This window comes from Rhagoletis pomonella, unplaced genomic scaffold (assembly GCF_013731165.1).
Source record: "Rhagoletis pomonella isolate Grant_MI unplaced genomic scaffold, Rhpom_1.0 Rhpom_scaffold_00013, whole genome shotgun sequence".
NCBI lineage: Eukaryota > Metazoa > Arthropoda > Insecta > Diptera > Tephritidae > Rhagoletis > Rhagoletis pomonella.
Genome location: NW_023458567.1, coordinates 2,421,986 through 2,436,473, shown reverse-complemented (window position 1 = coordinate 2,436,473; position 14,488 = coordinate 2,421,986). Strand labels below are relative to the sequence as shown.

General features: G+C 40.3%; 1 protein-coding gene across 1 annotated transcript in view; it reads right to left on the bottom strand.

Annotated features, from left to right (window-relative positions):
- LOC118748468 (homeobox protein vnd) overlaps positions 1-14,488 on the bottom strand; it is a 40,984-nt gene that overhangs the window by 3,234 nt on the left and 23,262 nt on the right. Inside the window, exon 2 of the mRNA XM_036482926.1 lies at positions 2,937-3,598. Within this exon, the coding sequence (XP_036338819.1) occupies positions 2,937-3,598 (662 nt within the window). The remainder of the gene's footprint in view (positions 1-2,936; positions 3,599-14,488) is intronic.

Here is a 14,488-nt window from a genome sequence, read left to right as displayed (position 1 = left end):
TGGATTGGAGTATTGGTTTGGAATATTGGATTGGAGTATTGGTTTGGGGTATATATAGGATTGGAGTATAGGATAAGATAGGATAGGATAGGATAAGATAGGATAAGATAGGATAAAATAGGATAGGATAGGAAAGGATAGGATAGGATAAGGTAAGAAAGAATGCGATAGGCTTCAAATAATTAAAACAGTTTAGGATAGAGTTGGTTGGGGTTGTATAGAAGGATAAGATGTAATAGAACACGGAAGAGTAGCGTAGGAAAAACTGTAGCGCTTGGCGTCATCGCTTTTGCAATCCCGCTGGGCACATTGAGATGTCATGCTGAAGGTCGGCTTGTGGCGGGTCGTAAAAACGTGTTTTCGACCTGCGACCGCGATAAGTCTTATGAGAATTATTCTAAGAAATAAACGGCATATCGACGCCTTCAAACCATACTATGCTGAGTCTTACTAATTCTAAGATAACTTGACGAGAAATAGACTACTCTAGGCTTCGGCGTGATATTGCGATTTATTTTCTCAGCAAGCGACGCGATTGGGATGCGTTTCTTCTCTGCGCATGTTCAAAGCTTCGAAGAAGGCATTTCATTTGAAAGCCTTATAAAGAGCTTGGCAGGATTCGTCAAAAGATCAATCGGTTTTAAGGACAATTAGGGACTAGGAATTAACGAACTAACTCAGGGACACTACAATAGACCTATTTAAGCTCGAGTAACTTAGCTTAGCCCGCCTAACCGAGCACAGTATGCATCCAAACCCAACGAAAGTGCCAGTTCACGCTCACCTCAAATGGGCGTACGCTGGTTTCGACTTTTTGGCTTGTCGAAATCGCACATTAATTTCACTTACAAGCAGTTCTAAGCGTATATACGTATGTACTTTGTATGAGGAATATATTGGGGTGTTGCCGCAACCAAAGGTATGGTTACAACAATGCCCAGCCGTAAAATTGTCGACAAATTTTCCATGTTAACCTTTGATTGTGTGTTTGCTCAGCGCGCACAAACAACCACCAACATTACTACATAAATATGTATGGACAACGGACCATCCAAGCCACCTATATATAGCAGCACCCGTGAGTGTGTCGTACAAACCGAAACCGAAAACAAAAACAACAACAACACTGACCATCAAATACAATTAGTTACATTTCGCATACACCACGCCAGATACTTCCTCTGCTTGCATTTATTTGATGGGTTAAGTGTTGGTGTTGTTTTTGTTGGTAGTCTGTGGAATGGTTGGTTGGTCGTCCGTTGACTGGGTTTTTGGTAGGTTTGTGCTTGTCATTAATTGTAAGTTAAAAAGTTATTTTTATTTAACACCATATCGATTCAAGGCAATCTTAACAAGAGGCAGATGTTCAACGTCAACGTAGACACACGCATACACACGCCGCGCATGAACGGAGCAAGGATATGTGGGCTTTGTGAGTATCCTGCGCGTTCGTGTTCGCGCCTCAACAAATGCAAAAGTGTGGTGGTGGTGGTGGTGGCGATGCACCCTCGAAGCGTTTGCGGCATCTGCCTCTTTTTTTTTTTTGTTTTGCCCAGTATGTATTTATGAAATTGCTTTTCAAATTTCGTACACAAATTTGTCTAATCATATTTGTTTGCTGCCTTCACGTCTCTCGTCCCTTGTCACTCGCCCCTTTTTTGCTGTTTTACACTTCAGGATTAGGCATATTTTGCTAAATGCTTGACACTCAAGTCTTCTATTTCTTTTTTTTCTCGCTAAGTTCTTTACAATTTTTTATTTTTCAAAATAGTCACGCACTCCCGTTACTTGTTGGCCCATATGAAGGTGCGCCTCTTCAGTGTTTTGAGAATTTCTGCAGCTGTGCTTTAACCCCTTATACCCTTGGCTACCTTTTGCAGTTATTAAGTCATTAGAAAAGTGAGGTTATGTTGCCAGGGCGACGGAGATATAATAGCGCTAAATAAACTTAATTAATAGTTTTTGTACGTTGGACAATGAAAGCGACGATGTCGACATAGTGCGGCAGATTAAAATACTGCAGCTTCGCTGGCTCGGCCTTGTGGTACGAATGAACAGAAAGGCTCCAGTTTTGAAAATATACAACGTAGATGTCGTTGCTAGTAACAGAGGATGAGTAAGGACTCCTCTGGAAACACCAGGTGGAGAAGAACTCGGCTTCGTTTGGCACAGGAAAGAAACGACTGGCCAGAACCGCTTAGGCTAGGTTACATCGTAAATCAAGAAGAAAGGCAATAGTTTTTGTAATAGGACTCATTGTAGTGGCGGTTCCAAGCGAACATGTTGAAAGAGAAAAGTTTTGTCCGCGAACCAGAGTAATTGAGAAATCTGCTCCCAAAAATGCTTTTACCACTCGCGAGCTTTCAAAAATCTTAACTCTGTGGAAAGAGCTTTTCGGTACTCTCATTTTCGTTGTTGGTGTTTGAGTATGATGTATTGTGGAACTCGAAAAATTACCGGTTTGTCTCCGAACCAAATTTGACAAGGTATGAAGGAAATCGTTCCAAAATACATAAGCTTTTCGGTACTAATTAGTTGGTAGGTCAGAAGCGCACACCGAACACCGAAAATGCAGATGAGAGATCTTCGCTTCAGCGAAAGCTACACGAGATGATTTGAGACAAGTCTGACAGTATCTTCGAATCCGAAGACTCAACATTTACATACATAGGTTAGATAACTATTAGAAAAGAATTCGAATTCTAATGTGTTTCTTTAAGGTAGAAGATTTGTAACCTTTTGTAACCGATTAGAGAAACAGTCGATAATTATAGCATTCCCTAAAAAAAGGGAACTTACGTAACGTAGCTTAGCCATGTCCAAAAAATTTTTTATTTTTATTTATGAGCTGCGCTTGACGATCTACGCTAAACGCTGACGCAATTCTCCCTTTCTTCAAAAGCGCAAAAAATTTAAATAAATTTCTCTCTACTCACCATAAAGCTCATTTTCCTTAATCCAAGCGCTACGCGCCGGATGCGCCAACACCGTATGCGTCATCTGATGATACGACGACAGCTCATCACTGAAACTGGAAAAGTTCTTTGGCAAATATTGACCCGCTGCGGCGGCTGCTGCTGCAGCAACGGCATTGTGATGACTAGCGATGAGATGTGCGGTGGCTTGTGCATTTGCCGCTACCGAAGCGGCGCTCGGTTGGCCACCATTGCCATCGGTGCCGTTCAATATGTTACCACCACCAGTTACCACTGGTGTGGGTGTAGTACCGGCAGAGTGTTGAGTTGTCTGATCATCGTTGGGTACCGTTAACGTATTAGAACCTGCGCCGCTTAATACTGACGCTGGTGGCGTTAAATGTGCACTGTGTGCATCACCATTACTATTGCTATTGTTGTTGTGTAAGCTGGTGTTATTGTTATTGTTGTGATGGTGGGGATGAAGTTGGGTGAGATGGCTGGCGTGATGGGGCTGGTGTTGCTGGATGCTGTGACTAATATCAGTTTCGCTGTGATGGCCAGCGGCGGCGGCATGTGGTGGCACAACGCCATTCTTCAGTTCGCTGCCATCCAAATTGAGTATGTCCGATATGTGAAAGCCAGAGGAGCGTTGTGACGAGGGTACCTTCGCGTCGAAGAGACTATATGGAAGAGAAGAATTGAGGAGAGAATGGGGGTTAGCTATATGTAGAACAAACTGAATAAAATGTATAGACTATGTTTTTTTTTTTTTTTTTTTTTTGATGATGGATGCTTCGGGTTGAGCTTCCACTTCAGTCGGAATTGAGATAAAATTTCCTACATATAAATTTTGTCAATTCCTCAAAGCTATGCGTAGTTTAGATGCGCAGAAAATGGTCACGAGACGCCCACCAAAACACCTCTAGAGTTGTTATTTCTTTAACTCCGTTGTCCTGCCACGTACTTGATCTAATCGTCTTGTCAAGAAGCCTTATTAATCCAGTGCTTACGAGCGAATTTTTTCGAAGCATGAATTTTGCCTATTTTTCTTCTCATTCAGTCATAAGCGCGAAGAGCTCTTTCTGTGCACCATTTTTGGGGCACAGTAGTGACAGTTAAAATAAGTACCACTTTATTGTATTTAGATCGTGTAATGTATGAAATTTTTGACATTTTTTTCTGTACCAAAATTCAATTTGCCTCATCACAAACTTAGTGCCAAGGGGTGAAATGAGTAGGCAGAGCTATTTAGCTGTAGATTTTTTTTTCATGCGAGCTGCTTCTTCTTTGATCTCTTTCACTAATAAAAAAAATATTAAGCTTAGCTGTAGCAGATAAACTTTTTTTTGTGCGATAAGCTATTAAAAGTGTAACGGTGCGTCTACTGCACTTTTTTTCATGAAGAGAAGTGATTATCGGTATTAGAAAAATTATTTAATCAATTCTTATATTTAGTAAACGTTTTTTTTATAGCTCTGTAAATTCTACGTGAAAAGTTGAACTTGAAATTATTTTAAATGCATTTTCAAACAGAAAAAAAAAAACTAAATAGTTTCGCTGAGTTCCGACTTGTAATTTATAAAAAAAAACGAATTCTGTAACGTGTTGGCTTTAAGGTTAAATATACTCTTTTTGCGCGCTTTTACCGCACCCATACAATTGTTTTCAATTTTCAGAATGGTTTCTCCAAAACCCCAAGAGCCCCCAAGTAACTAGTTTCAAGCGAATTCGATTAATTTTGAAAAATTTTGTCCACCATATTGGATCCGCCATATTAGATTTTTAAAACCTGACTGAAGATCTGTAATCAGGGGTCCCATATACTAGTGGATACGAAGTGGTGTACAAATTCTTCAACGCGCACCTGTTCAAATAGTTTTGTCCCGCTAGATTCTCAATTCATACCACTGTGTATTTTCAGAAATAAATTTTAGCCCCCAACTCAAATTTTTTGATTTAAACAAATTTCAAAACCTTGAAGTAAGTAAATTCCTGCTGAAACTAGCCTGAGCCACGTCGCACAGTGCGCAATTTTGGAAAAAATAGACAAAATCAAATATCTCGAGAGCGAGATGAGATAGCGAATTAACTGTAATGGCATTTTAAAGCTTTTGAAATGCAGAATTCAGTAAAAGTAGTTTCGTTGGATAAAAAAAAAAAATTACCTTGACCTTAAAAATTACTTTCAAAAATAGAAGGTTTTAAATTTGTTCCTATTTTTGACCTAAAAGCAGTATGCAGTGAACTTTTTAAAACATAAATATGTACAAATGTTCTAGCAATACGCAATCCCTTTCCATGGTCGTAAAAACTAAAAAAAAATGCATTTAAATTTTTTTTTATAAGTTCATTGCATGCTGCTTTTAGATTTTAGAAAAAAATTCAAACATTTTACTTTTGAGGGTGGTTTTTGAGCTAAAGGTAATTTTTCATTCAATTAGACCTTAAAAATGAAAAGTAAAATTTTGATTTTTTTTTAACTAAAAACAGCTTGAAATTAACTTTTTAAAAACAATTTAAAATGCGGTTTTTGATTCCTTGACACAATGACAACAAAAACAAGTGTTTGAAAATTGTAAAACGTTCATTGCATACTGGTTTCAGGTCGATAGAAGAAAAAAATCCTTCGAGCTTTCAAGACTCTGTTAAAACTTTGTTAATCCGCGCAAAGCGAGTAAAAATATTTGAGAAGGTGGACTTAAATCAATTCCAAACCAAGCAATGTTTCTAAATTATTGTTATTCCAGCCATACAAGTATGAAAGTTTTAAGCAACAAAAGGGCTAACAACAGCCCACTTTCGAACGCTAGCTACTATTTGATTAAAACAAATTGCCCAGATTTAGCAGTAGTTTCCTGCATGCCTACTTCTCAGCTTCCACAAACTCAAACCCAGGCAACTGCCTGTCAAATTCCAACTCCACTAATGTGCCGGTCTAAATTCTGCTGGTCCTTGAGCACAGCTTAATTTGCGAGCCAGAGTCATTAGAGCTCACTGACCACATGCTTGACCTTTCGCAAACGCGCTTTGTTTGTAGTGAACTTCGCCTAAAAATCGCTGGGAATTCCCGCACATTACCTTGCGCTTAAGTGCCTAGCGTTAGCTTCAAGAACTACCTAATTTATTCTTCTATACTCGGCTTAAGATTTCCGCCAAGTACTCGAACTCAAATCGCGTATTTCCCCAAGAGCACTAACACCCGCGGGAAATACCCGAAATGCGTAGGCGCGAAAAACACGTACTTGCCCAGCGGCGGTAAGTTTTCATAGAAGTAGCTATGCCGCGAGTAAATAAATAGTTTTATAACACTGCCGAATAGTTAAAACAAATAACAAAAACAAGCGAAATCCGCTGCCGGTCACTCCTATCGAAGCGGCATGGGAAAAAACGCTAAATTGTCTCTACGGCGGCTGAACGCTGAAGGATCTCTAGTTACTTGTTTCGTAGGTATTCGCGGCACTGGCTGCAAGTACCACGAAAGGTGGTAGCCTGGCTTTCGTTGAGGGAATTTCCATACTACTGCGGAGGTGGCTTAGGTGAAATTGGGAAATTCCTGGCCAAATGTGAAACACATGTGTGCCGAAAAGTTGACTATTGAGCGGGCGCGCGTGCGCACAAATGAAATCAATGCGCAAACAAACAAGAGAAGGCGAGAATTGAAGAAACAATAAAACACACACGAGATGGAAGAGGTGACACCTACACGAATAAGTGGCTAAGCGATAATATCGAGATGTGGTGCAGGAATATGCAAGCTGATATGGCTTTGAGCTGGCAAACCGAACAGGAAAGAAGAAACGATGGACGGACGGAAAGGTAGGTGTTGCACAGCCAAACGCAGACAATTGGGCAACAGCACCAGCAACGGCGACAGGCTGTCTGACCGATGCGGGATTCCCCAAACACAAACAAATCAAGCAACACATTGCTGGCCGCCACTGAAATGACCTTTAAACTATAGAGAGCCATGCAAGCGTCGCTTAGTTTGTGTGTATTGCGAAGAAATAATAGATTCTTACGAACCTGTAATGGCGTGGGAAATTCAACAACCTTGCCAAAGAAGCAACACATGTGCGCATGCGGACGGACAGACAGGGATTTCCCTCTCTACGCTGTCGCCGTGGCTTCTAACCTGCGCTGGCATTTTGGGAAACTCCAATTTGGGAAAACCAAAAATTTGCACTGCAATTTGTATGAGGAAGTAACATATGTTTTGCATTTGCAACGCCTAGTGCAGCGCACAGACGTCCGGACGGGCACAAAGGCGGAAGAAACACAAAGAAGGCTGAGGTAACATGTGAAAAGACGGAAAGTCTGCTGGTACAGGTATGCAACCAGGAAACTGTGCGAGAAAGCAGACTGGCAACTAACCGAGTTTTCGACCTAATCAGATTCAGATTGTGGGTAATTGTTGTGGGTATTAGAAAAAATTTAAATCAAATTTACTTAAATTTGTTTGCGAATTGTTTGCATGCTGTAAGCTGACTTGAGGTTAGGCCACCAGCACCGCTTAACTAGTCGAGGCTTAGTCGCGAGCAAGGCAATGAGCTGCCTACGCTGAGCTCAAACGCATGTGTGCCGGCGAAGGATTTGTTGGCCGCAAACGGCAAAGGTGTGAATAATCCGACGATTTACTAGTTTAAATCAAAGTTAATTTATTAAAGCAGGGATTTGCTCGCACGAGGGATTTATGCTTGCGTTAACCTAACGGCAGGGAGTGAATAGAATGAGCTAACTAATGTTTTCTCGGCGCGAAAAGAATCACTTCTTGATTTGTGGAATTTTGAGTACAATTTTCGAAAAGGGGGAAACATATTAGTCGAATGAATTTTTTCTTTAAAAAAATTTGACAAAAACAAAAAGAACAAAGGTTTCAAAAAAGAAAAAAATTTATAAAAAGTTGAAGCAAAATAAAAGCCAATAAAGTATAAAAAACGACTTTAAAAGACGGGAAAAATATTTAAAAATGTTAAGGAATACAAAAAAATCTCGAAATATATAAATAAATTTAAATTTACATTTGTAAAAAAATAGAAGATGATAAAAAATTTCGAAATATCGATATTAAAAGACATAAGAAAAATGGTTAAAATTTTATATTTTTTAAATTTTAATTAGAAAAATTTAGAAAAGTTCTCGCCCATGAACCTTAATAATGAATAAAATAATAAAATATATTTTCAACTAAATTTTTCTCTTAAAAAACTTATGTATGTAGTACGTTCAATAACTGATTTGAAGTTAATAAATTATGAAATATATCTAACTTTTAAAGAAAATACAAATTTGTTATAAGGTTAATTTACAAAAGCAGTAAAAACTAGGGCTGTGCGATTATTCGATTACTCGAGCAAGTTGGTTAATCAATTACTCTGTATATGAAAAAAAAATTTTCGTTTTAATTTTTGAAAACAGAAACGTTGTTTTCAAAGAACTTTAACAACTTATACATATGTAAAGAGATGAAATGTTGATTACTCATTTTACTCGAAATGTTGGTTAATCATAAAGCAAATTACTCAAATATTTTTTTTTTTGGTTAATCAAACATCTTGATTATTCGAGTAACTGAACTTTTGAGTAATCATAATTTCTAATTAATCGAATAACTGAGTTATTTACTTTATGATTAATTAAAATTTTGAGTAATCAATTAATCGCACAGCCCTAGTAAAAACATTACCCAAGAAAATATTATTATTAAAAAATTTGTTATTTTTGAAGCTTGTCTAGAGCAATGTAGAAAATAAATTTTGAACATGAAAAGCTAATAAAAAAAATTCTTTTCAAAAAACGTTAAACAGAGATCCTCAACGAAAACCAAAAATTTGTTAAAAATATTTCAAACTATTAAAAAAATTACAAAATTAATTTTTAATGCGAGACAAAATTTCATGACCGCAACCAACATTTGCCTCAGCTTATAGGGTGTAATACATTGCCTAGAAGGCCAAGACTGCTAACTTCGATTAAAACATTTGAAGTTGTGGTCCACTACGTCACCAGGGCCATTGACTTCACTGAGCATGCTGAGAATTATACTCGACGACTGGCAAGAGACGAGTGAACTCACATGAAAGTGACACATTTTTTTTTTTTTTTTTTTGTAATGAGGCTCTAAGAGGTATCTTGGCTGAAAACACGGAGCAGTCGTAGGCCTTAACTACTTCAAAACTCCTTCTTGGGTGCATGAGTTGAGTTTAACCGCAAATGCTTGTACCAAATTTGTTTTACGCCCATTGAGAATTGCAGACGAATGTCGATGAATGAAGTAATGAACGCTCAATGAGCATCACTAAACATATCCGATTCCTTAACCGTTCAGACATCATTTCTTCACCTGAACGCCAACTTTAAGTTGGTGCGGGAAACAAAGCAGAAATATTTCCAACATCACACAATCAAACAGGAAATACTCTTTGAGGTGTGAATAGCTAAATTTTGTTGTCAAATAGCATTAATGATGCTGCCTAATTTATTGCCTTAGAAAACATTACCTTCCCTACTTTCCTTCCTTACTCACGCACAGGTAGCTGCTATTGTAAAACTTTATAGCACAAATAAAAGAAGAAACACTTGTATCAAAACGAGAGGATTCACGTGTTTGAGAGCCATTGTCTTGATTTCCGCCTTTTTATTGACTTCTTGCTTTGTTGACACTTTGTCCGATCTTTTGCAGTTGTCTGCGTTTGTGTGTGGAAAATTGAAAGTCATTGACATGTAATTGGCACTTTGGAAAATTTGAAAAAGGACATAAAGTAAAATGTTTGCGAGCGGAAGTTGTGTCAAAATTTAGACTTCATTAAATATTGAGAAGTGTAAATGAATATGTTTTGAAGATACGTACTTACAATGTTCTAGAAGAAACAAGCGAATAGCCGCTGAGTTATAATTTCGCTTTCTAGATCAACAGATATCTTTAAACAACATTTTTCCTGAATATTTTTAAACAAGAACAATTAAAAGCTTTTGGTGCTCAATCTCTCAATGTCCTTTCGCAATGCTAAAGTCAGTTTTTGGAGCTAATAAGGATTATAATGTGGTTATGAGGGTTGCCAATAGATTTAGTATATTGAGAAACTTAAAATTTATCAAATTTTAGTGAGTACCACAGAACTTCACAGAATGTTTACTAGTAAGCTTCTTAGGCGGCCTCAAAGCTCTCCGTCCCGATTAAATATCCTCTTATTTAAGAAGCTTTTATTCCGATAAACTCTCAATCAGCTTACCCCGGTAACGCGTTACGCAGAGCCGCCGGATAGAATGCAGGCAGGAGTGGATGTCCCCACGGTGGTAGCAGTATCGGTGACCATGGCAAGAAGGGGGCCGCCGCCGATGGTACCATCAAACTGCTCATGCTGTGTAGCGCTGGAAAGGAACTGAAAGCGGCCGCCGCTGCAGCGTTTGTGGGCAAACGCAGATGATCAGCGATCGAGGTGGGCGTGATCGTAGAAGCCGTGGTGCTGCTCGAACGTTTCTCTGAATGTAGACGTTCCTTTGCGGTGACCGCCGGCGTGGGCGATGCGACACGAGTGGGTGTTGAGGTGCGTGGCGGTGGCGGTAGTGTCGGCGGTGTTGGCGTTCTTGAGCTGCGGCGCACCGACGGCAGTAAGTTGCGTGGTTTCGTGGGCGAAGGCGGTGGGGTGGCGGCACTCGACGATAGCGATTCGAGCGATTTACGTCGATTCAGTGGTGACCGCGGTGGACATCCGGGCGACGGTGTGCGTTTGCGTTTCTCAGCCACTTTGATGGTTGTTTGCAGAACGCGGCTGCGGCAGGAGGCGGAGTAATTTTTAGAGATAGTTCAATGAAGCGCACTAACTATGGGGATTTTTCTTTTCGAGGGTCTCTGAGAAAGTGTGGATTGAGGGAATACCAGCGGGTTTTCACATTCAAAGTCAAACAATTTTTGACGCATAAAATTTTTCACTGTCCTAAGGACCTGAATGAAGCGTCAATAGTTTCAATCACTTTAGCCACTAATAGCCAATAGGTTTTTCACACTTTAATTTTCCTCGTTCTCTTGGCTCTTGGTCTAAATTTTTTTTTTTGCTTTAATTCAAACTCAAATCAATTCTAAATCATTTCACAATTTTTCAAATTCGCTTTCTCGAGCTTGCGGATCAAGCACGTCTGCACGCTTAGACACATCGCGTTCAATTGGTGGGCGTTCAAGGTGATAATAGTGTCCTCTTGAGTTCGAGTAGTTTTCGAAACTGGCTTCTTGAATTGAGACCGCGTACACTTTTCAAACTGAAGTGTCATCAACAACTAACGACTAGCCGTGTACGCCAAGCAGCCACAACCAGTCAGCCAGTCGACCAACCAACCAACGCATCAGCCCGGTCCGGGCGCGCTAGGCTATGCTAGGCAGCCCAGGCCAACCAACGGCAATGCATTCAACATACAAACAAGCAAACAAAAGCCGTCAACAACCACCATTACACAGCGATAGACTTGAGAAGACCGTGTCAGCCATCGAGAGCCAAACAGGCAGCTAGCCAGGCAGCCACGGAGCCAGGCAAGCTGACTACAAAAGTCGTGCAACTTCATTCACTCAGTCATACAGCAACGACGAACCCATTCACCAAATTGTTTTTTTTTGTCCTCCTTACCATCGATTTTGCTAAGTGGCTTCTCATGTCCTGCGCGTACAAAAACAACAAACACTAGAAAACACAAGCACGCATACTTCAGTCGAGTAGAGAGCGGTAGAGAGTTGTCGACGACGAGCCGAGTCGAGTGGAAAAGTATTCAGAAACCACCACCACTACCACCGAAGAGGCGCAAAGAGCAGGCAGTCGAGTGCAGTCCTGTGTATGTGTGTGTGGCTATACGTTATGAGTGAATTATCCTTAGGCACGCTAGCATGCGTGCGAGTGTATACGCTGATCTGGTGCTATCGTCTTTCAACTACGGCTTTTGCAATGCGGCAACGAACCGGCTTAGATAGCCGAGAGGGTACTTGAGTGTCGAGTTGGAATTTCGAGTTCCACCATTGTGTCGGGTGCTAAGTAGGGCACTACTGTGTGCTACTTACAGCTGATTGTTGTTGTGTTTCGATGTTGTTGTTGCTGGCGCTGTTATGTGCCTCAGATATGCAGCCTCCAAGGGGACATGGAGACAACGGGCATGCAGGCAGAAACGTAGGCAGTTAAATAGGAGGCAGACGGGCGACTAACCAGCCAATCATGCATCAACGAGGCTCCTCTGCAGTGGAAGAGCACAGCGCGCTGGTTGTCAGTTGGATTGCGGGTGTAGGAGCTGCAGAGGCAGTCGCCGAAGGAAGATGTGCGGAGGCTGCGTATCTGTCGCCGTTGATCGCAGTGCAAAGCCACTTCGCCGGTATTAAGTGTGCAACAGTTGGTGTGGCTGACTGAGTAAAATTTCAATGATGAGCTGGAGCAGTTAACGGGCTCCCACACGCATTGGGAGATTTGGATGGAAGAAGGCCATACGAACAGCCGCCATGTTGGCTTGGTGTCATAAATTCTCGCTCATGCTTTGTAGGGCTTACACGCCCACATTCATGCTGCAGCGAGACGCAATCTCCTATCTAGAACCTGTCTTACATATGTATATATTTTTTTTGTTGCTTTTTTGTAAGCTTTGACTCTTTTACGCGCATGCAGACCATATTTGCTCGTACATAGACACATCTCAGGCTTACTCTACCCATCTTTCTCGCCTTTACTCTTAACTTTTCTTCGATTTTTCTTCTTTGGGTGCTTACTACTTCCGCTCTGAAATTGCATCGTCAACATTTTCATCATCATCATCCTCTTTGGCTTGAGGCCTGCATAAATATATTTGTGTGTGTGTGTGTGTGTGTGTGTGTGTGAAAGCCAATAGCCGCATTGTCATCAGTTTTTACGTAATACTCTAATAACTGCAGCGATAGACAATCATGCCACTGTTACGCCAGCACGAGTAAAAACTAATCTTATTACATCTGTTCTTGCCGCTGACTTAGGCTTGCTCTCCTCGGGCTTAGTTGGAGGAAGTGTGCCTCATTTTTTATGGGCGTAATGAAGAAATTACTTCCTTCTTTAAGGTTTCTTTTTTTTTAGTCTAAACTCAAATGTTTCTATTCCATTCCATTTTTTTAGTCTGAATATAAAGCTTTTCGTTATTCCTTCTTCTTATCTCCATAAATGTTGTTATCTGACTTAGAAATGACTGTATGCTATTTATTTGATTTGTAGAAGTAATCAATTGTTTTACATGGCCTGAATTGTGCACTTCTGCGGCGCTCTTTTGTTTCCTGGCATGTCATTCTAAATTATTCCCAGCCGACATACAGCCGTCTTTGGAAGTCGCCTAATATAATAGAGTACCTTTCTGGATGGGATAGAAATAAATTATGCAGAACTTGAGGCTGCTTACAGGTTGCATGGCCCGTTCCAATCGATTGCGTTTTTTACTGTCCAACTGACGAATTATATCACAGATTTGCGAAACGTCCCAACGTATTTTAAGAGAACCCTCAACGCTGGCTATACCCAAACTGATGTTGATACTATGACGGAGTCGGCTTTGGGTACTCGGTGGTGATAGCAAAGTATTATTGGTATTATAAAAACATCAAACACTTTAGTGTAAGAATACCCTACATAATTAGAGAGTTCACAAGGTGTTGTATACTGTCGTACTGTTGTATGTCATAAACTTTAAACGGCTAAAACTATATTTAAGGAATTCGCAATCTAACATAAAAGTTTTATTATGAAATTCCACACCGCTAAAAAATAGTTGGTGGTGGTTTCAAGTCCTCTAAACATTTCTCTGGCCGTTAAAATCTTTACGACATACGACAATATTACACTTACGACACCCAAATATATTTAAAGACCAAATTTTCTAAAAAAAAACTCCCGTGGAATCATTCTTTTTGGCGCTGAGAGCCTAGAGAATACCGTTGTGATTCCCAGAAAATGCTACCTCAGACCATTTCCTCCATGTCATCAGCCCAGACAGCTGTGCTAGTGGGACAATGTCTATGCTGGTGTTCCAGAACTTGGAAGCGCATTCTAGGATTGGATTCATTCCAACTCTTTTGCACATCCACAGCTTCTACATAGATTGTTGTGCGCGGCGACATGTGGTTAACAGGCCAGCGCATCGATAGTATTCCCTTGAGTAGCCCTATGTTCATTTTGGAGAGCCTCAGCAAACTCTGTGTTCACTGTTAAACAAATTCAGTGAAGGTTTCAGTTAAAAATAATGTGGCAAAGCTCTGCGCAGTGGTTACGTTGGAATAGGCTAGATGAGGCTAGATTACAAGGAACCTAAGATCTTACCGAGCTGTGTACTCTTAATAATTTAGCAATATCTGCCCAAAAAAAAACTTGAGGGCATGTGCAGTTCATCGCATGGAATCTTTTGGACTGAGATCGGCTCAGCGATAATGCTGGCGGAATCTTGGGACTTTGCATAGCGGACAGATTTTTGGTCAAAGAGCATCCCACGAGTACTCAACGAAGTGTCTGACCTAAATAGAAATAAGACATTCAACTTAAACGGAAGGAAAGGAAAGGAAAGGAAAGGAAAGGAAAGGAAAGGAAAGGAAA